The sequence below is a fragment of the Lissotriton helveticus genome, chromosome 3_1 (genome assembly GCF_964261635.1).
Source record: "Lissotriton helveticus chromosome 3_1, aLisHel1.1, whole genome shotgun sequence".
NCBI classification, from domain to species: domain Eukaryota; kingdom Metazoa; phylum Chordata; class Amphibia; order Caudata; family Salamandridae; genus Lissotriton; species Lissotriton helveticus.
In genome coordinates, this window is record NC_136061.1 from 1,564,917,263 (window position 1) to 1,564,929,425 (window position 12,163).

Genomic DNA, 12,163 nt, shown 5'->3' on the forward strand with positions numbered 1-12,163 from the left:
GGGACCATTTGCTGGTAATCGTCTTCTCGCTCCAGATCACATTGTCCTTCGTGAACGGGTGTCTCCCTCTGAGAATTTGGAAGGGACTGTATCCCGTTGTAGTGGGGGTGATCCTGTACGCCCACAACATTCTTTGGATCCCAGTCCTTTCCTTGCATTATGCTGGCTTGAATGGAACCCATCAGCACGCGGTTGAATCTTTCCACTTGTCCATTACAGGCGGGATGATACACTGCAGTGTGTTTCGACTTGATTCCGTTTCTTTCTATGTATCTTTGCCATTTCTCAGACGTGAACTGTGGGCCATTGTCTGTCAGTATCGTCCTCGGAATACCTTCTTTTAAGAAGACGGAGGTGAGAAATTTGATTACGACTTCTGCGTCCATTATTTCATGCACAAGCACCTCAGGCCATTTGGAATATTTGTCCACAATCACACACAAATACTTGGCTATTCCTTGCCCATCCAGAATCGGCCCCAAGATGTCAACAGCTACATCTTCCCACGGATCACTGGGTTGTTCGAAACGGCCTAAAGCAGGTCTCAATGGCTTGAGTACTTTATCCGACTCTTGGCACTGGTTGCAGTCCCTGACATGTCTCTCTATTGCGATGTCCATACCAGGCCACCAGTACATCTGCTTTACTCGCAACTTGGTCTTAACTATCCCAAGATGTCCTTCGTGCATTTGTTTCATCAGTGTCGGGATTATGTCCAGTGGAGGTATCACTTTGTCCCCTCTGTACAGAAAAGTACCTGAATCACTCATGGACAACTCCTCTCTCACCTCAAACCATTTCTTGAGTTCTTCCTTCAGTTTTCTTTTGTCGGGCCAGCCATCGACTAAGTACTTCTTTACCTCTTCCAATGTCTCATCTTTTTCATAGGCCAGGGTCCATTCCTGCAGGCTTATCGCTCTCTCTACATCTTCCATTGCTGCCACCATTTCCTCGTTCTCTTCTGCGGGAGTTGGTGCTTCCTCCATGTTAGACGCCCTGCTAAGGTAGTCCGCCACTTTGTTGCGCTTGCCCGGGATGAACTCAACGTCATAGGTGTACTCCAACAACTTGAGCGTCATCTTCGCGATGCGCGGGGTGGCCGTTGCATGCCCACTGGAGGTCAGCACCTTGACTAGTGGCTTATGGTCAGTTTGCAGGCGGAATCGTGTGCCCCACAAAAACTGCCGGAACTTTCCCATGGCCCACACTACTGCCATCATTTCCTTCTCAATTACACTGAACTTTTGCTCAGTGGCTGACAGCGCTCTCGACGCGAAGCTGAGTGTCTCGACGGTGTTATTCTCTCTTTGTTGAGCAAGGACTGCTCCCAGTCCCTTTTCACTGACATCCGTTGTTAGGATGCTGGCTCCCATTGGGTCATAACCCTGCAACGGCACAGCCTGACTGATGTCCTTTTTCAGCTCTTCAAACTCCATTTGAGCCGCACTGTCCCAGAGAAAGGAAGTCTTGTCTCTGATCAGATGACGCAAGCCATGTGTCTTTGTCGCGAAGTTTTGGACGAACTTACTATAGTACTCTGCCATCCCAAGGAATGATCGTACCTCCTCTTTGCTGGTGGGGGCTCTGGCATCGCATATGGCTCTCACATTGTCCTTTTTCGGCGTGATCCCGTGCCCACTTATTTCGTGTCCCAGGTAGGTGACTGAGGACATACCAAAGCGACACTTCTCCCATTCAGCCGTGAGACCTCTTTCTTGCAATACTTTCAGTACTTGGTCCAGTTTGGCGTCATGATCCTTGCGATCCATCCCCATCACCAAGATGTCATCTTGGAAGTATTGTATGCCTTTGACGTCTCTGAACAGGCGGTGCATGAGTTTTTGGAAAACCGCCGCAGCAGACGCCAGGCCAAAAGGCATCCTGCGAAATCGGTAGCACCCATATGGGGTAATGAAGGACGTCAGGTTCCTGCTGGATGGTTGGAGTTCGATCTGGTGGTACGCCAACGTGAGATCAACGGTGGAGAACCACTGCACACCACTGGTTTTCGCTAGCATCTCTTCAATTCTCGGGAGAGGGAATTTCTCCACCACTAGGCATTTATTTAGCTCGCGCAAGTCCACGCACAGGCGCACTTTCCCGTTGGGCTTCCTGGCTACTACAAGTGGTGCCAACCACTCTGAGCTGTCGATGGGCTCTATGATACCTTGCTCTTCCAGTCGGGACAATTCTTGTTGGACTGCCTATCTCACTGCGATGGGTATATTGCGGACCTTGTGGGACACCGGTATGGAGTTCTCTTTGAGCACGATCTTATGCATGAATTTCTCCAACTTGCCCACTTTGCCTCCGAAGACTCTGGGGTATTCTCTTCTCACTCTGTCCAAATCAGGCCACTGCTCGTCGTCTGTAAGGAGGATTTGTTCCTTGCCTCCCGGATCTAGTTTAATTCCCAAGTCTCCTTGGTCTCTCCAACCCAAGACGGAGGGCCCTTTCTCTGCTACATATAGCTTGCAGGTAGCCTTCCTTCCACGGAACTCGAACAGGAGGCTCCGGTACCCCACCATGGGGATCAGGTTTTCAGTGTACGATATCGGTCTGATGTCTGGCGGATCGAGGTGTGAACCTAGGCTCGGACTGAAGTCTCCTTCCCACACCGATCTCTGTACGATGGAGTATGGGGATCCCGAGTCAATTGCTACTTTGATATTCACTCCACCTATCGTCATTTCGGCTCGCGGCTTGTCGGATCGGCGAGCGTTGACACTTAGGACTTGCTCCTCGATGCACAGAACTTCATCATCTTCCCCGTTTCCTCTCCTGTGTCTGCTTCTTGATGTTGCTGCGCTATGTATTTCACCATTGTCTTATTCTCCTTCTTGCGGCACACTTTCTCGTAGTGGCCGATCTGGCCGCAGAACATACATTTCGCTCGAAAGGCTGGGCAGCGTTTGTCCTGAGCCGTGTGGTTGGTACTGCCACATCTGTAGCATGACGATCCGGTAGCCGGGAACTGTCTTCCTGCATGCCCCGATTTTCCCGCCCATTTGCTGGGTGCACGGTCTCCGCTCGGCGCCATTTTGTGTCTGTACGACGGTTCTGCGTCGTCAATTTTGTTAACCATTACCCTTTGCGCGCTTTCTTTCTTTGCTGCCTCCGCACATCTCTTGGAGAGTTCCGCTTTCTTCACCATTGCGATTACTTCTTTTAACGTGGCTTCCCCATGAGCCCATAGCTTGTCTTGCACATTCTTGTTGGTAGTGTGCATTACTATCTGGTCTTTGATGAAATCTTCTTCCATGTTTCCATACCTGCACGTGACTGCAAGTCTCCTCAAAGCTGCCACGTAGTCATCGACCGACTCTCCTTCACCTTGTTTCCTTTGCTGGAAGTTGAACCGGTCAATGGAGACGCATACCGCCGGGCGGTAGTGAGCATCCAGGTCTTCCAAGGCCTGCTTGAAGTGATCGGCATCAGCTGCTTGAAGTGGCGCTGACGCGATATTTTTGAATACTCTTATGCCCTCTGGGCCCAAGTTGTGCAGCAATATCCGTCTCCGTCTCGCTGGGGTGAACTCATTGGTGGATTCGTCCTCTAGGGCTTCTAGATAGTTGCCGAAGTACTCCCTCCAGTCCTCCCACTTCATCTGTGGTTCACCAGGTCTTGGCAGGAACGGGATGGGGGCTGTGAGTGAGGACGTCTGGCTACTCATCTTGATCTGTTCTCCCGGTCCTTCTTCTTGGTTCCTGGGGCTGCCCGGTGCGCTGTCGTCTTCTTCTTGACGCTTGGGGCTGCTAGGGGCGCCGGCACCGTCTGTTCGCGACGTCGCGGCTCTGTGTGCGCTACTCCCCGCTCCTTCGTGGGCGCCCTTCTCCGCCAGGTTCTATGTGGGTTGGTTACGCCGGTCTGTGGTGGTATCGCACTATTCGCCTTGCTTTTCTGACCTGTGCTGGGGTTCTTCTTTTGTGTGCACCTCTGCCACGCTCTTCCTTTTTTGATGGTGTCTCCTCCTGTGCTGCAGGTGACTTCGTGTTCTGGTGTTCCTTTAGGCTTTCTCCGCCTCTGTTCTACCTGGTGCTGCTCCCTCTTTCTCTTGTGGGTAGATCCCACCCTCGTCGCCACTGTGGAAGCTTGTATGACGCACACAGAGGACCAGGAGGCAGGAGTAGTGTTGGTAACTCTGCTTTATTACAATTTATATTCGCGCTAGGAAGAGCGCCGGGCGTCTGCTCCGGGTCGCGCAGTGCCGGCCAGTGAGAGCCGCGCGAACACCGTTCGCGCATGCGCAGTGCCTCCGGACGTGCCGGGCGTGTTGCGTCACACGCCTTTAGCGTCAGCATCTAGACCGCACACCACAATCACCTTACTGATTTGGGATCAGCCAGTTTCTGGAGCACTGTGACAGCGGTTGGGGACATCGCCTTTTTTTTTTTATAGCGCGAACTCGACCTGAAGGTATTGGAGTGATTTACATGAGCACCGTATTTACATTACACATTCAGGCACCGGAGATTAAATGATTTCCCCAGAATCACAGAATGCGGACAAGACCTAGAGGCTCGAACCCCGGTTGCCAGCACCAGAGTCGGCAGTTTAAGCCGACGGACCAAGAGAAGGCAGGGGTGGGACACGCAATAAGAGGCGGGGTCAAATTCAAGGTAGAGGGGCATGGGGACAATGCCACTAGCTGCCAGTGGGCGTGTTCACATCTGGCAATTCGCAATTCTCACTGCTTGTATTTACTGGTGTGGTCATCACGTCGTATCAGGCTATATGCTCCACCCCTTGCCTGAGATAGACATTCAAGCGCGACGTCACGGCGCGAGGCAGCTACACTTCGCTTCCTTAGCGCTGATAGGACTGAAGTATACTGACGTCACATCGGGCTACCTAGCTCCGCCCCCTCAGCACTGACAGGCCAGTGCAGGGACCCTTTCGACGGGGCAGGATTGGTCGCCCCTAAAGCTCAACGAGAGGTGTCAGAAACAGTGCGAAATCCCGGTACCTCCTCGTCACCGGAGCCAGGCTCAGCAGGACCACCAGGAGTCCGGTCCCGCAGGGAGGGAGCCACCGTTTCTCGGGCGGTCAGAGTCCGCCAGAAACAGGTAAGCTGGAAGTACGTAGTGCGCTGCAACCTTTAACCAGGGCCAGAGATTCATGACCTGCAGGGTCACTTCAACATCACGACAGCTTCCAGTACATCACCCGCAACGGGGTTCCGTGTTGTGTCTTCAAACCATTGTCTACTTCCCGAAGGCTCGGTCGCAAAATGTTATTTGCATACAAATACAACTAAGCATCATGCTACCTTCTACTCCCAATTCCCCGAGCATGGGCATCTTGTGCCAGAAGTGTGGTGGGCTCTGTTTAGTCTAATTATGTTTTGTAACTACCTAACTGGGTGAGGGGGCATTTCTAATGCATGTGTTAGGGCCACGCCCCCTGCCAGCCTTGCTTTTTCACTGCGATCTATGTTGTATTCATTCATCATCATTTTGCCCATACAGTATCATTTTCACTGCAGTGTATTCACTGTCATTCGGCCGCCCAATGTATTCAGCATCATTCTGCCCCCTGTCTAGTTCATCATCCTTGTTACGCACTCATCGTCGTTATGCCCTGTATTAATTACCATTCTGTCCCAGTGAGTTGTGATTAAAATTGTACAGCAAAATCATCCCCCCTGTCTGTTCATGACCATTCTCCCTAAGTGCGTATCCATAATCACTATGTCCTAAATATGTTCATCGCAGTTCTAGTCCCAAGAGGTATTCTCTTTCATTCTGCCCTTTTTTGCAGTTTTATATAGTGCGAACTTGGCCCTGGGGTCATTAGAACGCATTAAAAAGGGAGCCATATTACGTTACACTGTTTTTTAGGTATGGGGACATTAAATGATTTACCCAGTACCATAGGATATTGAGACGAGGTCAGGAATGGAACCTACTTCCCATTTCCCTCTCATCTCACCTTACCCTACGCAGCATTTAACATCATTCACCCTTTTGCTCATCATCATTGTCCCCCACATCATATCCATAATCATTCTATTCCACAGTGCATTCCTCTTCATTGTGCCCCACAGTGTAGCCATAATCATTCTATCCCACTGTGTATTCTTCTTAGTTGTGCCCCACAGTATAGCCATAATCATTCTATCCCACTGTGTATTCTTCTTAGTTGTGCCCCACAGTATAGCCATATAATTCTACATCACTGTGTATTCTTCTTCATTGTCCCCACAGCGTATTTATGATCATTCTGTTCCCCGTATATTCCTCTTAGTTGTGGACCACAGTGTAGCCATAATTATTGTATCCCACAGTGTATTCCTCTTCATTGTGCCCCACACGTAGCCATAATCATGGAGGAGAAGTGTGGCTCACCGGTTAGAGGAGGCAGACCCGGATGCAGAGATCAGACCCGGGACCAGGGTTCAATTCCCGGCAGGGCAGGGTCTTGAGCTCATAATGTCCACGGACTCGATAATTCTCGCCTCGGTGCCTACTCAAATCGTGGGTTCACACTCTGCAACTCTGGGCAATAGCTTGCTTAATCTCCACTACGGCCCCACTGCGATGGGATGCCTGGTCTTCACCTTGGGGATGCCCAGTAGGGGTAATCTCGCAGGTAAAGACCAGGACGGGTTCCCAAAGCAAGCGCCTTGAGACCTCACGGTGATAAGGCGCTATACAAGAATGTATGATTACGATTATATATAATCCTTCTATTCCACGTTGTACTACTCTTCATTGTGGCCCACAATTTATCCATAATCGTTCTATCACACAGTGCTTTCCTCTTCATTAGGCCCTACTGTGTAATCATAATCATCTTTCTGCACTGCGGTGTATTGAAAATCTTTATCTGCAAAGAAAGTTAAATGCGTTCAATATATATTGTGCTTCTAAACACCTTACAGTGAATATGGATAAAACAAAAATCCTGTGCTTCGATAAGAGAAATCAAAAATTTAATTGGACTTTGGGGCAAACTAAATTAGAAATTGTTAACCATTATAAATATCTTGGGATATGGTTTGACAAGTCTCTAAAATGGACTACGCACCGTGAGGCACAGAAAGTTAAAGCCCTAGCTTCAGTTTGCGGGCTGGAAAACTTTAACAGTAGCTATGGTGATATGTCCCACAGACCACTGTTGAAGGCATTCAATGCAATGATCCCCCCACAAATGCAATATGGTGCAGAAATATTATGCTCAGGAGGGAAAAGTACCTGGAACAGAGAAGAGGGGAAATGTTTAAAAGCACTATTGTCATTACCTAGCTCATCAATGTTACAGTCAATCAGATTAGAGCTAGATGTGACTTCGTGGGATGTCCAGGTACAAGTAGGTTTGTTACGGTTCTGGAAACGGCTGGGAACAGGAGAAGGGATGAAAGTGTCACGATGGTGTATGGAAGAGATTCAGAAGAGTGAACTTAGGTGGGCAAATGAAACAAGAAAGAAACTGTACTCCATCTGCGATAATTTAAAAGTGGAAATGGATTTGCTGTCCCTGTGTATTGCAAAGTCAAAGAGTGAGCTTAAATTCCTAGAGAAGGAACTGTCCAAATCAAACGACATAGAGTATCTGTTAAAAAAAGAGTCAGTGCAACCCCTGATAAATAGCTGGAGGAAAGAAAATTGGTATCCCTATTTAGACACCCTGTCAAATCGGGGGCTTAGGATGGAACTTTTAAGGGTGAGAAATGGGATTAACCCAGCTCGGTCAAATGACAAAATAAAAAAGGAATTGTTGGGTCCAGATGGTAGATGCACATGTAGGATTGGAACGAGATGTAATTGCTTGCATATATTAATAGACTGTCAAAAATTAGTAGTCCAGCGAAAACAGTTTTTACGACCGATATTTATGAAATATAGCATTAGGTCCCGTCTGCAAGCAATTGAGCTCCTCACAGATATGTTTTACCTTGATATTGCCATTGCGGTGGCGAAGTTTATCCAGGCTGTTAAAAAGTTGTTCATGGAATAGGAAATGGAGGATTAGATCAAGTAATGAAGAATGGAGAATTACGTTTTTTAACTATTTTAAAACAGGTTTTAATGAAGTCGAATTACCCTGAGGATTTTGGAATGTATTTTTTGGTTTTAACTATGATGGAGGATATGGAACATCATAAGTACATATGGAAACGATATGTGATTTTAGTAATTATTTTAAGAATTTTAAAATAAATGTGTATTCCTTGTGGTTTAGAGATCAATGATCTAAATAAACTTAACATTTTGACTTGACTTGAATATATTTATGACCCACTGCATTTAATCGGGGATTGAACCACAGTACTTACTGTACGTGCCCTTGCAGTGATGGGATACCAACATGATTGGAGATTATACAAACAAATCTAATAGTATGGTCCCGCCTCAAGTGTATTTCCGAGAAAAGTGCGCCCCTGTCTTTCATTTGACTTCTAGTGGATTTGAGAGAAAAGGTGCGCTTGGCCTCCAATTCAACCTCAAATGGTTTTCAGTTGGAAATTTAGGGTTGTCCCTGATTTAGCCTCTGGTAGATTTTAGAAGGAAGCTGAGTTTGGCCCCTTGTACAACCTGATATTAATTAGAGAGAAGTTAGAGTTGGTACCTGATCCAACCTCAATGGCTTTTAGAGGGAATTTTGGGCTTGGTTCCTGGTTAAATCTGCAAATGATTTCAGCGGCAATCATGCCAGACCCCTAATTCAATCTCCAATGATTTCAGGTGAGAATGGAGCATTCTTTTATTTTGACTCTGGTCGGTTTTATTTGAGTTTCGGTTTGTTGGTTCAGCCACTCCGAGAAACAACGTTGTAACCATTACTTTAAAACAAGGCAACAATTTTACTTGGGTTTTTGCTCCTTTTAAGATACTTTTAAATACAAGTATAATTATGAAACAGAAAAATAATCCTTTAAACAACCCCCAAACTACTTTTCTTGCCAGCCATGCTTGTATTATTTAAATGTATGTTTGCCTTTTCCTTATTTCTTTCACATTAACTCAACTCTAACATGTGTTGTACTTACATAACGAGCCATATATTGTGGAATACATCTGCATGTGAACTCGTATTAAAACATAGGCCATTTAATGAACAATATATAGGCACCTTTTAAACACAAAATCATTATTGATACTGTTACCTTTGTTTTTCTTGTCATTTCAGGTGTTAAGATGGATTTGGTACTAAACTACGCTGATCACTATTTTTTCACGCCATATATATATCCAGAATCCTGGCCAGAGGATGAGCCATTTCGACAGATTCTTGGACTTCTTGTCTTGACAAATTTAGGCGCCCTCGTCATTTACTTCTTGTTTGGCAGCCTGAGTTATTATTTTATATTTGATCACTCGTTGATGAAACATCCGCAGTTTTTGGAGGTAAAGCGTCATTCTATTCACATAAACAAAATATTAACAAGTGTTTTACAGTCACTGCATGCTAGATTTCATAGTGTTTAGTAGCATGTGTGGACTCACCTACAGAACCAGGGCCACTGAAAATATGCGGCAAGGAAGCACCAAATTATACATCACGGAAAAACAAATTATGCAGCATGATGTGGCACTTTTTTGACAGTATTAATTAGTTTGTAATTTTTTTTCATTGTAATTCTGTCTAAACAAAGATTTTACCTCTTTAATAACAATTTAACAACAAAATACAGAAATAAGCATTTGAAAGATGAACAGTTAACCCTTGTGAAGGAACAACAAGCAGATAGAGAGGAAGCAATACAGGTATTTACACAGTGCTTCAGTACACTAAAACAAATAGATGTCCTTCAGTGATGCGAAAAATCTCTTTAATATATCCTTTAGAGTGTTCTTGACACGGGATGATCAGACAGACAGCCAACGCGTTTCGCCCAGGTTGGGCTTCCTCAGGGCAAATACTCTGGCTCACCGGTGTAGCAGTGTTTTCTGGAGCAAATGAGCAAAGACATAGGCTTTTTAATAGAGGTATCCCGTCCTCCAAAGGGGACGTTGTATAGACGTAATGTGGTTCCCAACAGTCGGCACAATATTTCTTAATATGTTTTTTTATCTATCAACTGTCGATGTTCTGCTGGAAAGACGAGTGTACGCTATGATATGCGACAATAAAATATGAACAAGTGTTTCACAAACGACCCCGTAGGACGCCGAGTCTCTCGACTCACCGACGGCCCAAATTAGAATTTGCGCAAATTCTAATTTGGGCCGTCGGTGAGTGAGGGTTTTCGCATCACTGAAGGACATCTATTTGTTTTAGTGTATTGAAGCACTGTGTAAATACCTGTATTGCTGCCTCTCTATCTGCTTGTTGTTTGTTTAAATATTTATGGCAGTGGATCAAAGAGGTGGGAAGCATTTGTAGAGTAATCTACTGTAACCCTTGTGAAGGGCCTTCCACTGCACATGTCACCACATTTTTAGTAACATTTGATCCGTTTGAGACATAATTAATTTTTTGGGAGTTAAACTATGCGGATCATGCAGCAGATGATGGATTATGTGGCAAATACATAATCATGCTCAAAACGCAGCGGCCGCAGAATCACATAATTCAAGTGGCCATGCCTATAGCTAAAGCCTTCTTCTGGTTTGATGTGGGTGCTTACCTACTTGTTCATTTTTAATCACCATGGAAATTATTATCCTTGCAAGTGTGTTAGTTTTAATCACACCGGACCTGAGTCCAAATTAGTTTGTATATGTTACCACTACTTTGACGAACTGAAAACAACTTTTCTGGGCAGAAATGTTATTATCCTGATTTACAAAATCTTGATGCGTGGTTATTTAAAGTTGCAAATAATACTTGTTCAAGCCTGCAGTCTGCCAGTATAGTGGATTGTATGCGGTCAAACGTTTTTGGGCTTAGGACAAATCTGGGAGGTTAATGTCCAAAAACTCGTGGACACCCACAAACTCGTAGGTTGCACTCATTCACAAACTTTTTGCAGGTACGTTTTCACCTTCTTATGACTCTCACAAAAAGTACGTCTGGTAGAACTCAGACATAGAGATAGAGAATAACTGTCCACAGTCTTGTGGCAGTGTGGGTGTTGAACAGGGTGTTTCAACTGTTGTACAGGAGAGAACCTCTTTCAGGACGAGAATCCGCACTCACCTGAAGGTGACATGCTTCATCATTGGGTTCCCTCCTCACACCAAAGCCGCAAGGTCATTGGTTTGGGCTACAACTCTTCAAAGAGTGAGGTGTTTTAGGAAAATTGAGAGCAATAGTAGAGAGAGTGAGGGGCAGAGTGCAAATGAATATAGAAATTAAAACTGTCTACAGAAGGACAAATGACCTTTAATCCGTGGTCTCCTTGGATAGAGTTAAAAGAAGAGAAGACAAGGGGTTATCAGCAAATATACCCCTATAGTAGGTCAATATGTTTCAGCCCTTTGGTGATCCCAACAAGTGTTCTAGGGCATTCCTCAGAACCATCAGAATAGTCACGCTGAAGAAAGTATAGAAAGACAAAAAAATATAAACTGGCCACTAATTCAATAGTTTGTCAGATACGACGATGCTCTGTGTTTGTAGTGGGTCCACCGTCTACCTGAAATAAATAGACAAAATACCGATTAATCATATCAAACTGGTTCTCTCATGCTGCATATTCAAGGAAAGCTTTACAAGGATATTAATAATATGAAAGGTGCAAGTGAGATGTTGGATGTGGTATAGACTACGTACTAATTCCCACTGCAAGACCTTGTAACGCCATCTTACCTATTTGGTGACATAGAGAATCCATTCTCCAGCCCAAAACGGTGGCACCACTGTTGCACAGCTAAATAGTGAGATAAAACCAGAGAGAGAGCAGCACAACCCATCAGAACAATGCAACACAATACATTGTGTATTAACATCCATAGCCACACTTGTGAGTGTAGACTACCTTTAATGATGGGTGCCCATGAATCAGTCGTGGTACGCAGGGAACAGCGGTGGGTCTTTAGACTCTGCCCCGACAAACACTGTCTGAATGATGAGATCCCCTGGTCTAGTGTGGGACATTAAGAGAAACATGCGCCCTACCTTAGTTTGCTCCTCCTCAATAGCATACTTGAACCTGCTTAGATGATGGCGTCGCCCCGTGGGTTGCTTGGCTCCAAGGGCACCCAGTTGACCCTGGTCTGCTCTGACTCCTCGCCTGCTCGGGAGCCTGTGTCCCGGTCTCCCCAGAATGCCCCAG

At 45.8% G+C, this 12,163-nt stretch overlaps 1 protein-coding gene across 2 annotated transcripts in view; it reads left to right on the forward strand.

Annotated features, from left to right (window-relative positions):
* Nucleotides 1-4,836: 4,836 nt before the first annotated feature.
* The window catches only part of SC5D (sterol-C5-desaturase), a 66,899-nt gene continuing 59,572 nt past the window's right edge, over nucleotides 4,837-12,163 (forward strand). The window contains exons 1-2 of one of the 2 annotated variants that reach the window (XM_078682318.1): nucleotides 4,837-5,066; nucleotides 9,133-9,350. In XM_078682318.1, coding sequence (XP_078538444.1) covers nucleotides 9,141-9,350 — 210 coding nt within the window. In that variant the 5' untranslated portion in view covers nucleotides 4,837-5,066; nucleotides 9,133-9,140. Of the gene's footprint in view, nucleotides 5,078-9,132; nucleotides 9,351-12,163 lie in introns of both variants that reach the window. The other variant, XM_078682319.1, reaches the window with a different exon arrangement.